The sequence below is a fragment of the Kryptolebias marmoratus genome, linkage group LG14 (assembly GCF_001649575.2).
Source record: "Kryptolebias marmoratus isolate JLee-2015 linkage group LG14, ASM164957v2, whole genome shotgun sequence".
Classification (NCBI taxonomy): domain Eukaryota; kingdom Metazoa; phylum Chordata; class Actinopteri; order Cyprinodontiformes; family Rivulidae; genus Kryptolebias; species Kryptolebias marmoratus.
The window spans coordinates 26,903,008-26,915,974 of record NC_051443.1 but is presented as its reverse complement, the minus strand read 5'-3'; the positions used below and the strand labels follow the sequence as shown (position 1 = coordinate 26,915,974).

The following is a 12,967-nucleotide window of genomic DNA, read 5'->3' as shown; positions in this document are numbered from 1 at the left end:
GCCCTGTGGAACATCACCGACGAGACGCCCGACAACTGCCAGATGTTCCTGAACTGCCGCGGCATGAGTCTCTTCCTGGAGTGCCTGGAGGCGAGTCCCGGGACACGGAGCGTCTCTGCGCCCGTTGCTCTCCGGTTCTAACGGTTCTAACGGTTCTAACGGTTCTGTTCGTTTGTTTTCACCCCAGAAGTTTCCAGACAAGCAGGAGCTTCACCGGAACATGCTGGGTCTGCTGGGGAACGTGGCAGAGGTCAGAGGTCTGAGGCCTCAGCTGCTCACGCCGCAGTTCATCACCGTCTTCAGGTGAGTTTACGGCTCAACAGGAACGTCTTCCTGCGGCTCGGATGAAATGTTTGTTAAATGTTTTTGAGCTAAGATCCTCAGAGTGTGTCTCTGATGCAGTAACCTCCTGGAGAGCAAGGCGGACGGCATCGAGGTGTCGTACAACGCCTGCGGCGTGCTCTCACACATCATGTTCGACGGCCCCGAGGCCTGGGCCATGGACGAGCCCCGGAGGGACACCGTGATGGACAGGATGTGGGACGCCATCCAGAGCTGGGACGTCAGCTCGCGCCGCAACATCAACTACAGGTGAGGCTCAGAGGTCAGAGGTCAGAGGTGAAACAAACACACGTTGCTCTCTGGCGCCCCCTGCAGCCTCCTGCTCAGCTTTTCAAAGTAAAAGTCCGTAAACAGGAAGTGTGTGAGCCGCGGGTGTTTGTCCCTGCAGGTCATTCGAGCCGATCCTTCGCCTGCTGCCTCAGAGCATCTCGCCCGTCAGTCAGCACTGGGCCACCTGGGCTCTGTACAACCTGGTGTCCGTTTACCGTGAGTTTCGAACCAGCAACCTCCTCTAACTCTGCCCGAAACCTTCCAGCTTCCTGCGGACCGATCTGAGGATCAGGAGTCAAAACCTGAAACATTTCTTCGTTTTCTGATGGTGTCTTTTGCCTCCACAGCCAGTAAATACTGCCCCCTGTTGATCAAAGAAGGAGGAGTGAGTCTTCTGGAGAAGGTTCTGGAGCTGGACAGTTCTCATCCTGAGACCAAGGAGATGGCCAGGTAACCCCCCCGGGTTCAGAACATTTTTATTCTCTGTCACAGTTTTCATGCAGCTGTCCTACGACAGACAGGTTCCCTAAAAACTGAAACTTTCCCCCAAACACATCAGTTTTCAGTGAGCAGTGAGACCTGGTTCTGTGTGGAGCTCCACCAGAACCTCCTGCTGCTCACGGGTCAGAAGTTCTGTCTGAGGCTTACTTTTTACTCTGAGTTTCTGCCTGAGGTGCCATGGCAACCAGCTCCTCAGCAGCTTCTGTATTACCCAGCATGCTTTTCTTCCTCCTGTTTCCATCATGGCCGCCCCCGTAGATCCTTCCTGTTCAGGAGGATTCAGAGAACAGGAAGAGGACTGGACTTTCACAATAAGAGTCTATGTCTGTCGTAGCTCAGAACAGGAAGTCCTGAAGAAAGCTGACTTCCTGTAACCTGCTGTTCCTCAGGAAGGTGATGGAGCAGTGTGAGAACTTCAAGGACGACCCGATGGAGACGAACAACGGGCCGGAGGTCAACTTCGGACACAGAGGCTGACTCCACCGGAACCAGAACCAGAACCAGAACCAAACGTGAATGAAACCAAGCCGAGCCCCCTCCTGCTGTCATCACCACCACGGTTCTTTGTGTGCATCGTTTTTCTTCCTGTTATTTCCTAGAGCAGAACCGAGTCCGACCCGCCTCCCCGCAGACCAGACCGGACCGGGCCGGGCCGGGCCGGGCCGGGCCTTCATGTGTGACATGTAGGAGCCTGAAGATGTTGGGGTGTTCGGGTTTTCTCTCAGTGTGTGTTTGTGTGTGTGTTAATGATTTAACCGCAGTCAGACGGGTCACGGGGCTCAGAACTGGACTGGAGCCGGGGCGCTGGGCTCGGCCCGCGGCGCCGACCCGTGAACAAATGTACAGAGAATCTTAGCTTGGTGTGTGCAGAGGAGCTGCAGGCGCCGCGGTGGACCCGTGTGTTAAATATGTACATATTCTGTGTGGGGCTCCTCCTTTTACTGTGTGGATGTTTTATAAGATGACTGGGAACTTTAACTGGATCTGCACACACAACCAGAACCAGAACCAGAACCCATCCTGTAGTCCTGGACCTTCATCTGCAGTTCTTATTTATCTGACACCAGCTGAAAATAAAATCACTTCATGCCCAAAAACGTCTGAAGACTCTGTTCCTGAACAACGAGAGGACGAGAACTGCAGAACAGAACCGGACCGGACCGGACCGGACCGGATTTATTTACTTTAACCTACAACTGTAACGCCAACAGGACACACACACACACACACACACACCCTCACCTGGACACACACACCTGGAGACACATACTCAGCTGGACACACACACTTGGACACACACACACTCAGCTGGACACACACACTTGGACACACACACACTCAGCTGGACACACACACTTGGACACACTCAGATAGACACACACACACCTGGTTCATGAAGACGTCTGTCTTCAAACTGAGGAAATCTGATCAAATCGATAAAATCTGTTCCACTTCTTCTCTCTTTGTTCAGTTAATAAAACTGTTTGAACTCATTTGTTCTGTCAACAAGTTTCACTTCAGAAAGTTTGTTTAATCTTTAAATTTAAACCACAGTCAGAGGAATTATCAGCTTTATGACCAGAGAACAGAAGTTTTTAACTGAACTAATATTATAATACCTTCTGAGGAACCAGGTGAAAATATGGATTTTTATTGTTTTTATTGGTTTGCTTTAAAAAACAAATGTTTCCATTAATTAACAATAACAAAAACAGAATCAGGAGGGTCTGGGAAGATTTCTGCCCTTTAATCAATAAAAAATAAAACTCCCTGAGATTCAGTCCTGACTTTACAGCTGGTTCCTCCTCCCAGACTTTCAAAACAAAAGTAAATTTAGAAACTCTTCCTGATTGAAGGGTTTCTTATTTCTCCTTCACATTTAATGGATTCCAACATTCTCAGATATGTTTTACAGAAGCAGAATTTTCAGCTGTTAAATAAAAATATTTCTGCTGTAAAAAGAAAAACTCAGGATTCTTCAACCCGCCGCTAGGTGGCAGCAAAACAGAAGAATTTAACAAACTACAATAATCCAGATAAATAAATGTTGTTTTGTTTATGGCTAGGTGCAGAAATATAATAAAGGAATATTAAAAATACCTAAAATATAACTGGTTTAAAACATATAATAATAATAAAAACATTTAATCATTAAATTATTTTGTCCAATTCTGTGATTTGTTTAATTTCAACAAACTAAAAACACCTACAGAAATACCCTCCATATGCATATTTTTAGTATTTTTTTCAGTTTACCGGGTTTTAAAGAAAAATGTTTATTAACGTCGATGTTTTAGTTTTGGCTGCTCCGACTTCCTGTGAAAACCGGAAGTCACATGACTTTACTTCCCTGTGGCTAATAATTCATTCCGTTTTTGGAAACAGCTGAAAGAATTACAGCTCCACCTGTTCAGACATGTCTACTGCGTACAAGAACAGGTGAGTCTGTTTCCTCTCACCTGTTCAGGACCGAGGACTGCTAGCAGCTCCTGCAGCAAGCTGGCATTAGCATTAGCATTAGCTCCGCTAACCAAACAAAGGCTAACTTTAGGCACAGGACGAGATTCATTAAAGAGACTAATCCTTAATGACACACCGCTGCAGGAGGTTAAATGAAATAACATTTTATTCCAGCCGTATGGAGCTCGTGAGGTGATTTAAATCCTAAAACTAAGTTAGTTAAAGCAGAATGTTAGCATTAGCTTCCTGTTAGCACATCAGCTGACATCCAGCTGGAATGTGCTGACATGTTTGTGTTTCTGACAGCAGATGTTGATCCTCAGAGGATCCAGATGTGAAGATAAACACCTGGAAGTTATTTCTGTTTTTCATGGTTTTCATTCAGTTTTCTTGTTTGTTTGTTTGTTGGAAACTCAGTCAGTGGATTTATAGCTTTATCAGTGTCCCACATGGTTGTGGAGGAGTTGTGGCCCACTCTTCTTTCCAGCGTTGCTTCAGCTCATTGGTTCCTGTTTGTCTCTCTCATGGTTGTGGAGGAGTTGTGGCCCACTCTTCTTTCCAGCGTTGCTTCAGCTCATTGGTTTCTGCTCAGCCCTCTGAGGTTCTGGTTCTGGACCGTTCTGCTGTGTTTGGGATCACCTCTGACTCTGGATCAGTGGTTCCTGACCCGCCTTTGGTTGAAGGGAGGAAACGGCGTTAAAACCACCAACAGCTTCAGCAAACAGATGATTTGTTTTCATTTGAAACTTTCACTTTTTATCGTTTAACAAAAGAGAAAAATTATTTATTAGCAATAAATTTAAATTTCTGTGGCTCATCTGGAGACCCTCAGGTTGGTCCGGACTAACTTCAGAGAGGAGCCCAGGTCCCAAACCATCAGCTGCAGTGCATTCTGGGTAAACATCTGTTCTCTGCCCTGGTTCTGCTCCAGAAGTCTTCTGGTTCCTTCAGATGAACCTGAGTCGAGCTGCCATGTTGTTTTTAGAGAGAAGAGGCTTTGACCTTTGACCTGCTGACTGAGGCCTGTAGAGACTGAGCTCACTGCACAGTCTGACCTTCAGGGTGAATCTGTCTTAAATGTCTCCTCCTGTGAATAATCTTCCTCTCTGTAGCGATGGACTCCTGATGACCTTTGACCCTTCCCAGCAGCTGCTTCTCTGAGGTCATTGCTGATGTCTTCCCGCCCTGGCGTTGTGTTCACACACACCTGGAGCTCCAGAGCAGCAGAACCTTCTGATCCAGAACCTGTGAATCTGTCGGATGTTGCTGATTAGAACCTGATGAAGATCAGATCTGTTTTTTTGTCCTAAAATCAAACCTTTCAGAGTAAAAGTTGGACTTCCTTCTCCCTACGTTTTTGACCTTTGACCTTTTTGTTTCAGAATACAAGAGTTCAAAGCAGCTTTAGGTGAAGAGAACATCAAGCTGCCGACGCTGAGGGAGCTGTGCTTCAACGGTGAAGATCTGTCAGGTTTGACTCTCTGGCTTCAGGGTCGGGTTTGATCTGACTGCTGTTCTCTCTTCCTTCAGGAATCCCGTTCGAAGGAGGCATTCGGTCTCTGTGCTGGAAGGTAAGTTCTGGTTCTGGTCCTGGTCCTGATCCAGACCTGAAGCATCTGCTGATCTCACGTATCTCCTCAGATCCTGCTGAATTACCTGCCCCTCGATCAGACGCTATGGGAGTCTTTCCTGAAGAAACAGAGGTCAGTTTGAATCTCGGACCGTATGTCCTGAAGTTCAGATGTCCCCGGGTGTCCTAACGTCCCCCCTGTCCTCACAGGGAGGTCTACTCTCAGTTCCTCAGAGAGATGATCATCCAGCCGGGCCTGGCCAAAGCCAACATGGGTCTGTCCAGAGAAGACGTGACGCTGGAGGATCACGTGAGTCCGGCTGAAGTCCAGCCTGGTTCCGTTAAACCACAGGTTCCTGTGGTTCCAGCTCGGGTTCTGCTGGTTCCGTCTGACCTATCAGGCTCCAGATCCTCCTGGTTTGGGTCAAAATGGCAGCAGGTTCTGTAGAACCTCCTCTCAGACGTTCCTGTTGTTCTTTCAGCCTCTGAATCCGAACCCGGACAGCCGGTGGAACACCTACTTCAAAGATAACGAGATCTTACTGCAGATCGACAAAGACGTGAGGTGAGCCCCGGTTCTTCAGGTTCTGCTGTTCCTGACCCGGCCCGAGCAGCGGCTGACCGTGTGCCCGCTGGTTTTCAGGCGCTTGTACCCGGACATGGCCTTCTTCCAGCGGCCCACGGATTATCCCTGTCAGCTGATCCTGGACCCTCAGAACGACTACGAGACGCTGCGGCGCCGAGTGGAGCAAACCACCCTGAAGGCCCAGACCGTCAACCGGAACCGCAGCGGGGTCACCAACGTGAGTTCAGGGGAGGGGGGAGGAGGAGGAGGAGGGAGAGGAGGGAGGAGGGAGGGGCGAATGGAGAGGAGGTAAGAAGTGAAATAAAGATGAATCAGAAATGTAGAAATATAAAGAAGACAAACATAAAATAACAGAGAGACGTTTTAATTTTATTAGTTTTTATTTTTGTCAGTTAATAAATTTTCTCTTTTGACTTTTAAAGATATTTAAAGTCTTTAAAATAAAAAATAAAACCGTTTAGAGACGAGTTTGATGCTCAGATTGTATTTATCTGCTTTAAATCCTTCACCTGATCTGAAGAATCAGTAAAATAAATGTTTCTAAATGTTTAAAATGTTTATTTATCTGCAGCGTTTGTCTCCATCAATGAATCAGATTTACTTCATTAAAGTTAATTTGAACCAGTTTGATTCTCTGGTCAGACTTTAACATATGTGTGTAAGAATCAAACAGTTTGAGTTGATCTTTGTTCTTTCCTGCCTTCTTGAAGCTCCGCCTCTGTCCTCCCCTCAGGTGAGCTCACCTGGGAAGTCTCTGAACCTGTACCCGTCCAACGAGTACGAGGTTCTGCCGAACGGCAGCGAGGCTCACTGGGAGGTGGTGGAGCGGATCCTCTTCATCTACGCCAAGCTGAACCCGGGCATCGCCTACGTCCAGGGCATGAACGAGCTCGTCGGCCCCGTTTACTACACCTTCGCCACCGACCCCAACAGCCAATGGAAAGGTCCGATTTAGCGGCCGGGAGCTCGGGTTCTTCCAGCTTCGTTCATGGGTTCTGATTGGTGTTTGTGATGTGGCTCCTCCTCCTCAGAGCACGCCGAGGCCGACACGTTCTTCTGCTTCACCAACCTGATGTCGGAGAACCGAGACAACTTCATCAAGAGTCTGGACGACTCTCAGTGCGGCATCACCTACAAGATGGAGAGCGTCTACGCCATGCTGAAGGACAAGGACCCGGAGCTGTTCCTCAGACTGGTACCGCAGCACGCGTTTACATGATCACCCGCCGCGGCCGCTGCCACGAACCTGTCACTCTGATTGTTCTGTCGGTTCTGACAGGAGGAGCAGAACATCAAGCCTCAGTATTTCACCTTCCGCTGGCTGACCCTGCTGCTGTCCCAGGAGTTCCTCCTGCCGGACGTCATCCGGATCTGGGACACCCTGTTCTCCGACAAGGACCGCTTCCACTTCCTGATCCTGGTCTGCTGCGCCATGCTGATGTGAGGAGCCCACACGCCGCTCAGATGTTCCCTAAAGTTCTGAATGTTCCTTAAAAATCTTCTCAGGTTTGCTGCAGGTTTCTGTCAGATTGTTTCAGATTCTGGAGTTTCAGTCAAGAATCTGAATCTGTTAAAGTTTGAGTCAGATTCAGGTTCAGGTTTGGTTTCTGACCTGCTGGAAGAATCCTCTGATTTCTGAGGTGAACTCCAGCGTTTGACCCCTGAAAGGGTTAAAGATAAAATACAACTGCATTAAAACAGGAAAAGACTTCAGGAGTTCTGAGTGAAGATCAGAACCGACACCGCCTGATTCTGTTTCTGTCTCCAGACTGATCCGAGAGAACCTGCTGTCAGGAGACTTCACCGTGAACATGAGGCTGCTGCAGGTGGGTCTGAATACGGCTCCGGGTCCGGCTCCGAGTCCGGGTCCAGCTGGTCCTGATCCTCTGTCAGGGCCGGGTCTGGGTCCGGGTCCAGGTCCAGCTGGTCTGGGTCCGGGTCCAGCTGGTTCTGATCTTACCCGTTTACCAGAATTCTTTAGGTGTCAGGATGCTGCGTTCAGGGCCATCAGGAAGTTTCACTGTTTGCTTTGACAGACTCAGAAAACATTCATTCATTCATTCATTCATTCATTCATTCATTCATTCATTCATTCATTCATTCATTCTGTTCCATCTGAAGACATGACAGCATTAAAAATGGTTCCAGTTAAAATATTAAAGATAAAATTAAAAAGTTAAAAACTGATTTAAGACTAAAATATTAAGTTATTTTATTCTTTTTGCTTATTTTTAATTAAATGAAACAGACGACGTTTGTTTCACCTCTGAATCAGTTTGCTTCTCTTTAAATGATTTTCTCCTCTTCATCTCCTCCTCCTCCTCCTCCTCCTCTTCCTCTTCCTCTTCCTCCTCCTCCTCTTCCTCCTCTCAGGATTATCCGATCTCAGACGTCCACCTGATTCTGACCAAAGCCAAAGATCTGCAGGAGAACTCCTCCTCCTAACCTGAGGTTCTCCGGGTTCCTCCGGGGTTCTGCAGGGTTCTCCAGGGTTCTCCGGGTCCTGCGGGTCTTGGGTAGGTGGAGTTAAGACATTAAATCTGGACGCGGCGTGACGAGCTGCAGGACGCTTCCTGTTCTAACTGGTTCTGAGTTAAGAAGGAGGCGCCTCGTTCTCCGTCACGCATCCTGGGAACGGTTCTTCTGCGTTCTGCGTTCTCGAACAGATGATGTGACAGAAAAAAAGGAACAGTTTTATTGGAGGAGGAGGAGGAGGAGGAAGAAGAGGAGGAGGAGGGACAGCAACAGCAACACGACACTACAGATCTGCAGATCAACACTGAAATCAAATCATCCAAAAAGAGCTTCTGATGCTCAGCGTTCATCCCTTCATCCCTTCATCGGTTCATCCCTTCATCCCCTCATCCCTTCATCCCCTCATCGGTTCATCCCTTCATCACCTCAGCTTCACGGGGCTCAGATTAATGTCGCGGTTTGATCCGTTTAGAATCGTTTAAAATAAATCCTTGAAACCTGCTGAGCTCCAAGCAGCTGTTTGGCATCAAGGATTAAAATCTGGGTTCAAACGGATTAAACTCCTTTTCCTCCTGATTTCTGATTTAAAACATTTAAACTCTGAGTTCAAGGCTGTAAACCTTCAGGTTTCAGATAAAGTTTTAATCCAGACTCCAGGACAGTCAGGAGGTGAAACAGAACTCAGATTAAATTAAACCTTTAAACAGTTGAATCTGTGGAAACTGTTAAACAGACAGTATTTAAGAATCCAGAATCAAAGTTTAAATCATCTTTTTTGTTTTTGCCAAACGAGCCGTCAGTGTCTCTCCTCCCACTGATGGAAAAACCTTTAAAAATCCTCACGTTTGTTTTCCTGTTTCTGCTTTTATTGCTTTAAAGTCACTTTTTTATGACACTAAATAAATCATTAAATCAAACAGGAAACATCGAATCTTTATTGGGAGATAATTGTCTTTAATGAGACGTCGCCTCGTACTTTAAACCTTTTTAAATCCTCTGAAGTGAAGCGTTTCTGTTTGGAACGATTCAGCACAAATGATTTAGTTTTTATTTAAATCTTTTCTTTAAAACCCTCCTTTGGTTGCAGCCTGAGAGTCGGCCACTAGAAGGCGCCGCCCGAGCAGAACCGGTCTTCAGTCAGAACCGAACCAGGGTTCAGGTTCTGATGGTAAACTGTGTTTAAAAATAAAAGTTAATGTTTGATAAAAATCCAGCTCAGTTTGCTCTGACTGAAGGAACTAAAGTTAATGAAATTAAAATTCTTACCTTTGATCAGCTGCTGATATAAAACTGAAAACTGAACTCTTTAGTTTGTTTCTGTTGGAGGTTTTTTCTGAAGCCAACCTGAATCAATAAGATGTTCCTCTTCATTGGTGCCTCGTCAGCCAGAATGTCTAAAGACCAAAACAGACGCTTGAAGGTATTTTGATCCTCGCAGGATTTAAAGTCCGTTTCCTCTGAGGGACTGTTACGAATTAAAGCCACAGCTTGTATTTATTTCCCTCTCGTTGGGTTTCGGGGACGATTGTTGAAGAGAATTCTGTTTTTTGCATGATTTACATTTTGTAAGCTCTGGTTTTGTAATTGTCTCCTGTGTTGAAATAAATTTGTACATAATTGTTTTTACATGTTTGCAGATGTGAAATTAAATAAACTTGTTGAAAAGCATCAAATGACTCAAATGGATGAAATTTTCCTGAAACCATCAGTTTCTATGAAGCTGAAAAATAACTGAACTTCTTTAAACTATGACAGACAGACTCTTATTTTGAAACTTCAGCTTGAAACCTCTTCCTTCACGCTTTAGGATGTTTTAAGGCTCTAAAAACAAAATCTTTGCAGATGTTTTTAGTAACTTAAAACTTTTTATCAGGGCTTGAATTCTACAGGATTTATGGGGGCGGCCATGATGGATGAAAATAAGAAATAAACTGAAATAACAGCTCCTGTGGACGAATCTGACTATAATTAAACAATCTGACTCTCAAATGTCCGACCGCACTTAAACGCAGCATGAGATGACGCAGTGTCGCCCCGCCCCCTCCCTTTAATCTGTCTTTTCCGGTGCTGCCAGATATACGATAATTATCGGATTTTAACGATGGTTTCAGGGTTCATTAAATTAATAAATAAATAAAAACCTCCATAAATATCTGATAGTTTTGGCATTTCCGGATCCGGTAACCCCCAACATATCAACAGGAAGTCCGATCTGATAGTTTGGGTCATTTTGAAGCAGCTGAACGATATTTCGTCATTTCTTATCTGGCAACCCTGATCCCCGCTTTATTTGAAACTGAAGGCGCGAGCAGAGAGGAGCGTTAAAGCAGGTAAGACGGGCTAATTATCTAAAAACGACTAAAAACAAAGGCGGAGAAGAGCTGTAGGGCTGATTTTTTTAATCAGAATGGAACGGTTACTTGTAATAATGACCAAATTACCGACGGGTAGTTTTAGTTTTAATTTAAATTTAAATTAATTTAAAAAGCGACTTTCCCTAAAACTCCAGTCAGTTTCTGCTGGAGCTCCGGGGATAATTCAGCCTCTAAATTGTCTGAAGTCTGGGTTTAATATGGCTTACATAACTGCACAATGAAGGGTTATTTTTGAAATTTCCTTTTCCCTGCACAACCTGCAAAAAAAAAGTTGATGTGTAAAAAACGCGAATCTAACGACTCTCTGTGTGACCAGCAGCTAACTGCTAGCTAACTTTATGCTAACGGTTAGCTAGCAGTTAGCTAACAATACTCGATTAACAATAATCAGAAGTATTTTTATTTTGTAAAGACTAAAGTGCTTTTAGTGAAGTTAGCTTAACGCAGAGAATGTAAGACGGAGGCAGATTTGGTTTTTTGTTTTTTTTTAAAATAACTTTAAGATGAGTCCTGAGTCAAGAAAACTTCTGCTTCATAACATTTAACGATGAGGGTAAAACTCTTATTTTTACAGTATAAACTCTGCAGAAATCTCTTTAGTGAAATGTTTATCTCGTAACTTTGACTTTTAAACAAATAAAACGTGTTTGTGTACATTTTACAAGACAGCAAGTTATTTCAGTGTAAAGCAAAAGTTTCTGTGGTCAGAGACAAATTATCTGACAGCAGAGTTTCTCCAACTGTTATACAAGGGAGGGGCCTCGCCCCCCAACGGCACCGCTAACCCCCCAACAGCACACCTCTCCCCCCAACGGCCCCCCTCACCNACATTTGAAGTGATCTTACCTTCTGATGTTGGTGTCAGGAAGCTTTGTGGAGCTGAGGAGGCAGAGAGTCGAATGAAGGCAGACTTTAGAGGTTTAGAGGTTTTATACTTTATCAGCTGATGGGAGGAACTCTGTGGTCACATGATTTCACAGAAGCTCTCTCCAGAAGCCTCCTCCCTCCTGTCTTCCTGTTGGTGTAGATTTAGAAGTAGAGCAGAAGTTGTAAAAATCTCTAATTCCTTTCAAAGTATTTGATTGTGAAGAACTTTGTGCTTTTTCTCTGAGAATGGTGCTCACCTGAGAAACTGTTCTTATTTTATCCTGTTACAGAAAAGATCCACAGAAATATGAACAAGATGTTAGAAAATGAAGCAGAAACTTTGCTGCACCTGTCAGAGAAATGTTTTTATGAAGTTACTGAATAATTTGAACAAATAAATCTCACTGTGGACTTTGTTCACTGATCCGGAGCAGAGAAGACACTCCCAGAGCTTTTTATGATTGAATACGAAAATGAAAATATTTAAAGAACGTGAACTGTTCTGCTCCTCTGACTGTGATGGAAATAATAAAGTAAACAAGGAAGGAGCAGGTTAGACTGGTTTTAGTTGGTCTTTACACTACAGGATGTCTCTTTGGTTTTTTTTATATTATTGAAACATTTTAAAACAGAAGTACCCGAAAAACAAACCCTCTGTAGACCAAAGGATTCTGGAGTCAGATGTGAGGCCATCTGTCCAACAGCTGAAGCTTGGATGAAACTTGGTCATGATGCAAAAAGACAGTGGTCATAAAATCTAACTAAACATCCCTCAGATTTGGATCTGTCAGTGAGCTGATGGGAGAAGATTTCAGCTTTGTCTTGACTCTTTTTCCTCCAGAGAGCCTTCAGACATGTTGGTACAAGTCAAGACAAAGTGTGTTGCAGGGATGTGTGGCACTTTATTTTACAGTTGGTGAGACATAAAACCACAAAGACAAACTGAGTTCTCTCTTTGGAGTGAACAAGGAAGCAGCAGGTTAGACTGGTTTTAGTTGGTCTTTACACGATCTGATTTTTTAGAATTATTTAAACATTTTCACACAGAAGTAAGTGTTTGTATTAAATGGAAGAACTTGTGTAAAGTTGATGGACTCAGAATGAAATAAAATAATCTAAGATGTCCGACCTCTCCAGTCAGTGAAGCATGATTGTGCAAAGATGTGTAGAGTTTATTTAACAGTAAACTGTGTTTGAATGTCAAAGAACAAAGATCAGCTGAGCATCAACAGAAACAGCAGAGGACAGATCAGGACACAATCAGATTTACAAGAACTTCCACAGTTTTCTGAAGCTGTTTGGTTTTCTTCCTGCTTCTGTTTCCTTCAGGGGTCTCCACAGTGGACCTTCTGCCTCCATCTCCCAGCATCCTCCTCTGTCTCACCAACCCTCTGCAGATCCTCCTTCACTGCATCCATCAACCTCTCTGTGCTCTTCCTCTTCCTTTCCTCGTCCTCCTCACTGGCTGCTCCATATTCAGCATCCTTTGTCTCAAATGTCCACTGTCCCTCCTCTGGACAT

The 12,967-nt window shown here is 44.8% G+C and overlaps 2 protein-coding genes across 4 annotated transcripts; both read left to right on the top strand.

Annotated features, from left to right (window-relative positions):
- Positions 1–6: 6 nt before the first annotated feature.
- LOC108250308 (protein zer-1 homolog) lies at positions 7–2,606 on the top strand. The gene is made up of 6 exons (XM_017440126.3): positions 7–90; positions 188–303; positions 403–591; positions 731–828; positions 960–1,062; positions 1,503–2,606. Exons 1-6 carry the CDS (start codon positions 43–45, stop codon positions 1,588–1,590), a joined length of 642 nt encoding a protein of 213 aa, XP_017295615.1. The 5' UTR covers positions 7–42; the 3' UTR covers positions 1,591–2,606.
- An 831-nt stretch (positions 2,607–3,437) lies between these two features.
- On the top strand, positions 3,438–9,872 carry tbc1d13 (TBC1 domain family, member 13). Of its 3 annotated transcripts, none has more exons than XM_017440119.3 (12): positions 3,438–3,552; positions 4,956–5,029; positions 5,104–5,144; positions 5,215–5,276; positions 5,354–5,453; positions 5,626–5,708; positions 5,787–5,946; positions 6,463–6,673; positions 6,761–6,924; positions 7,009–7,169; positions 7,498–7,555; positions 8,103–9,872. In XM_017440119.3, the coding sequence occupies exons 1-12, from the start codon at positions 3,530–3,532 to the stop codon at positions 8,172–8,174; spliced, it is 1,209 nt and encodes a 402-aa protein (XP_017295608.1). In that variant the 5' UTR covers positions 3,438–3,529; the 3' UTR covers positions 8,175–9,872. The 3 variants fall into 3 exon arrangements, with proteins under 3 accessions (XP_017295608.1, XP_037835519.1, XP_017295607.1); XM_037979591.1 differs by having other exon boundaries at positions 3,529–3,552; positions 4,686–5,029; XM_017440118.3 differs by lacking the exon at positions 3,438–3,552 and adding an exon at positions 3,559–3,765.
- Positions 9,873–12,967: the final 3,095 nt, after the last annotated feature.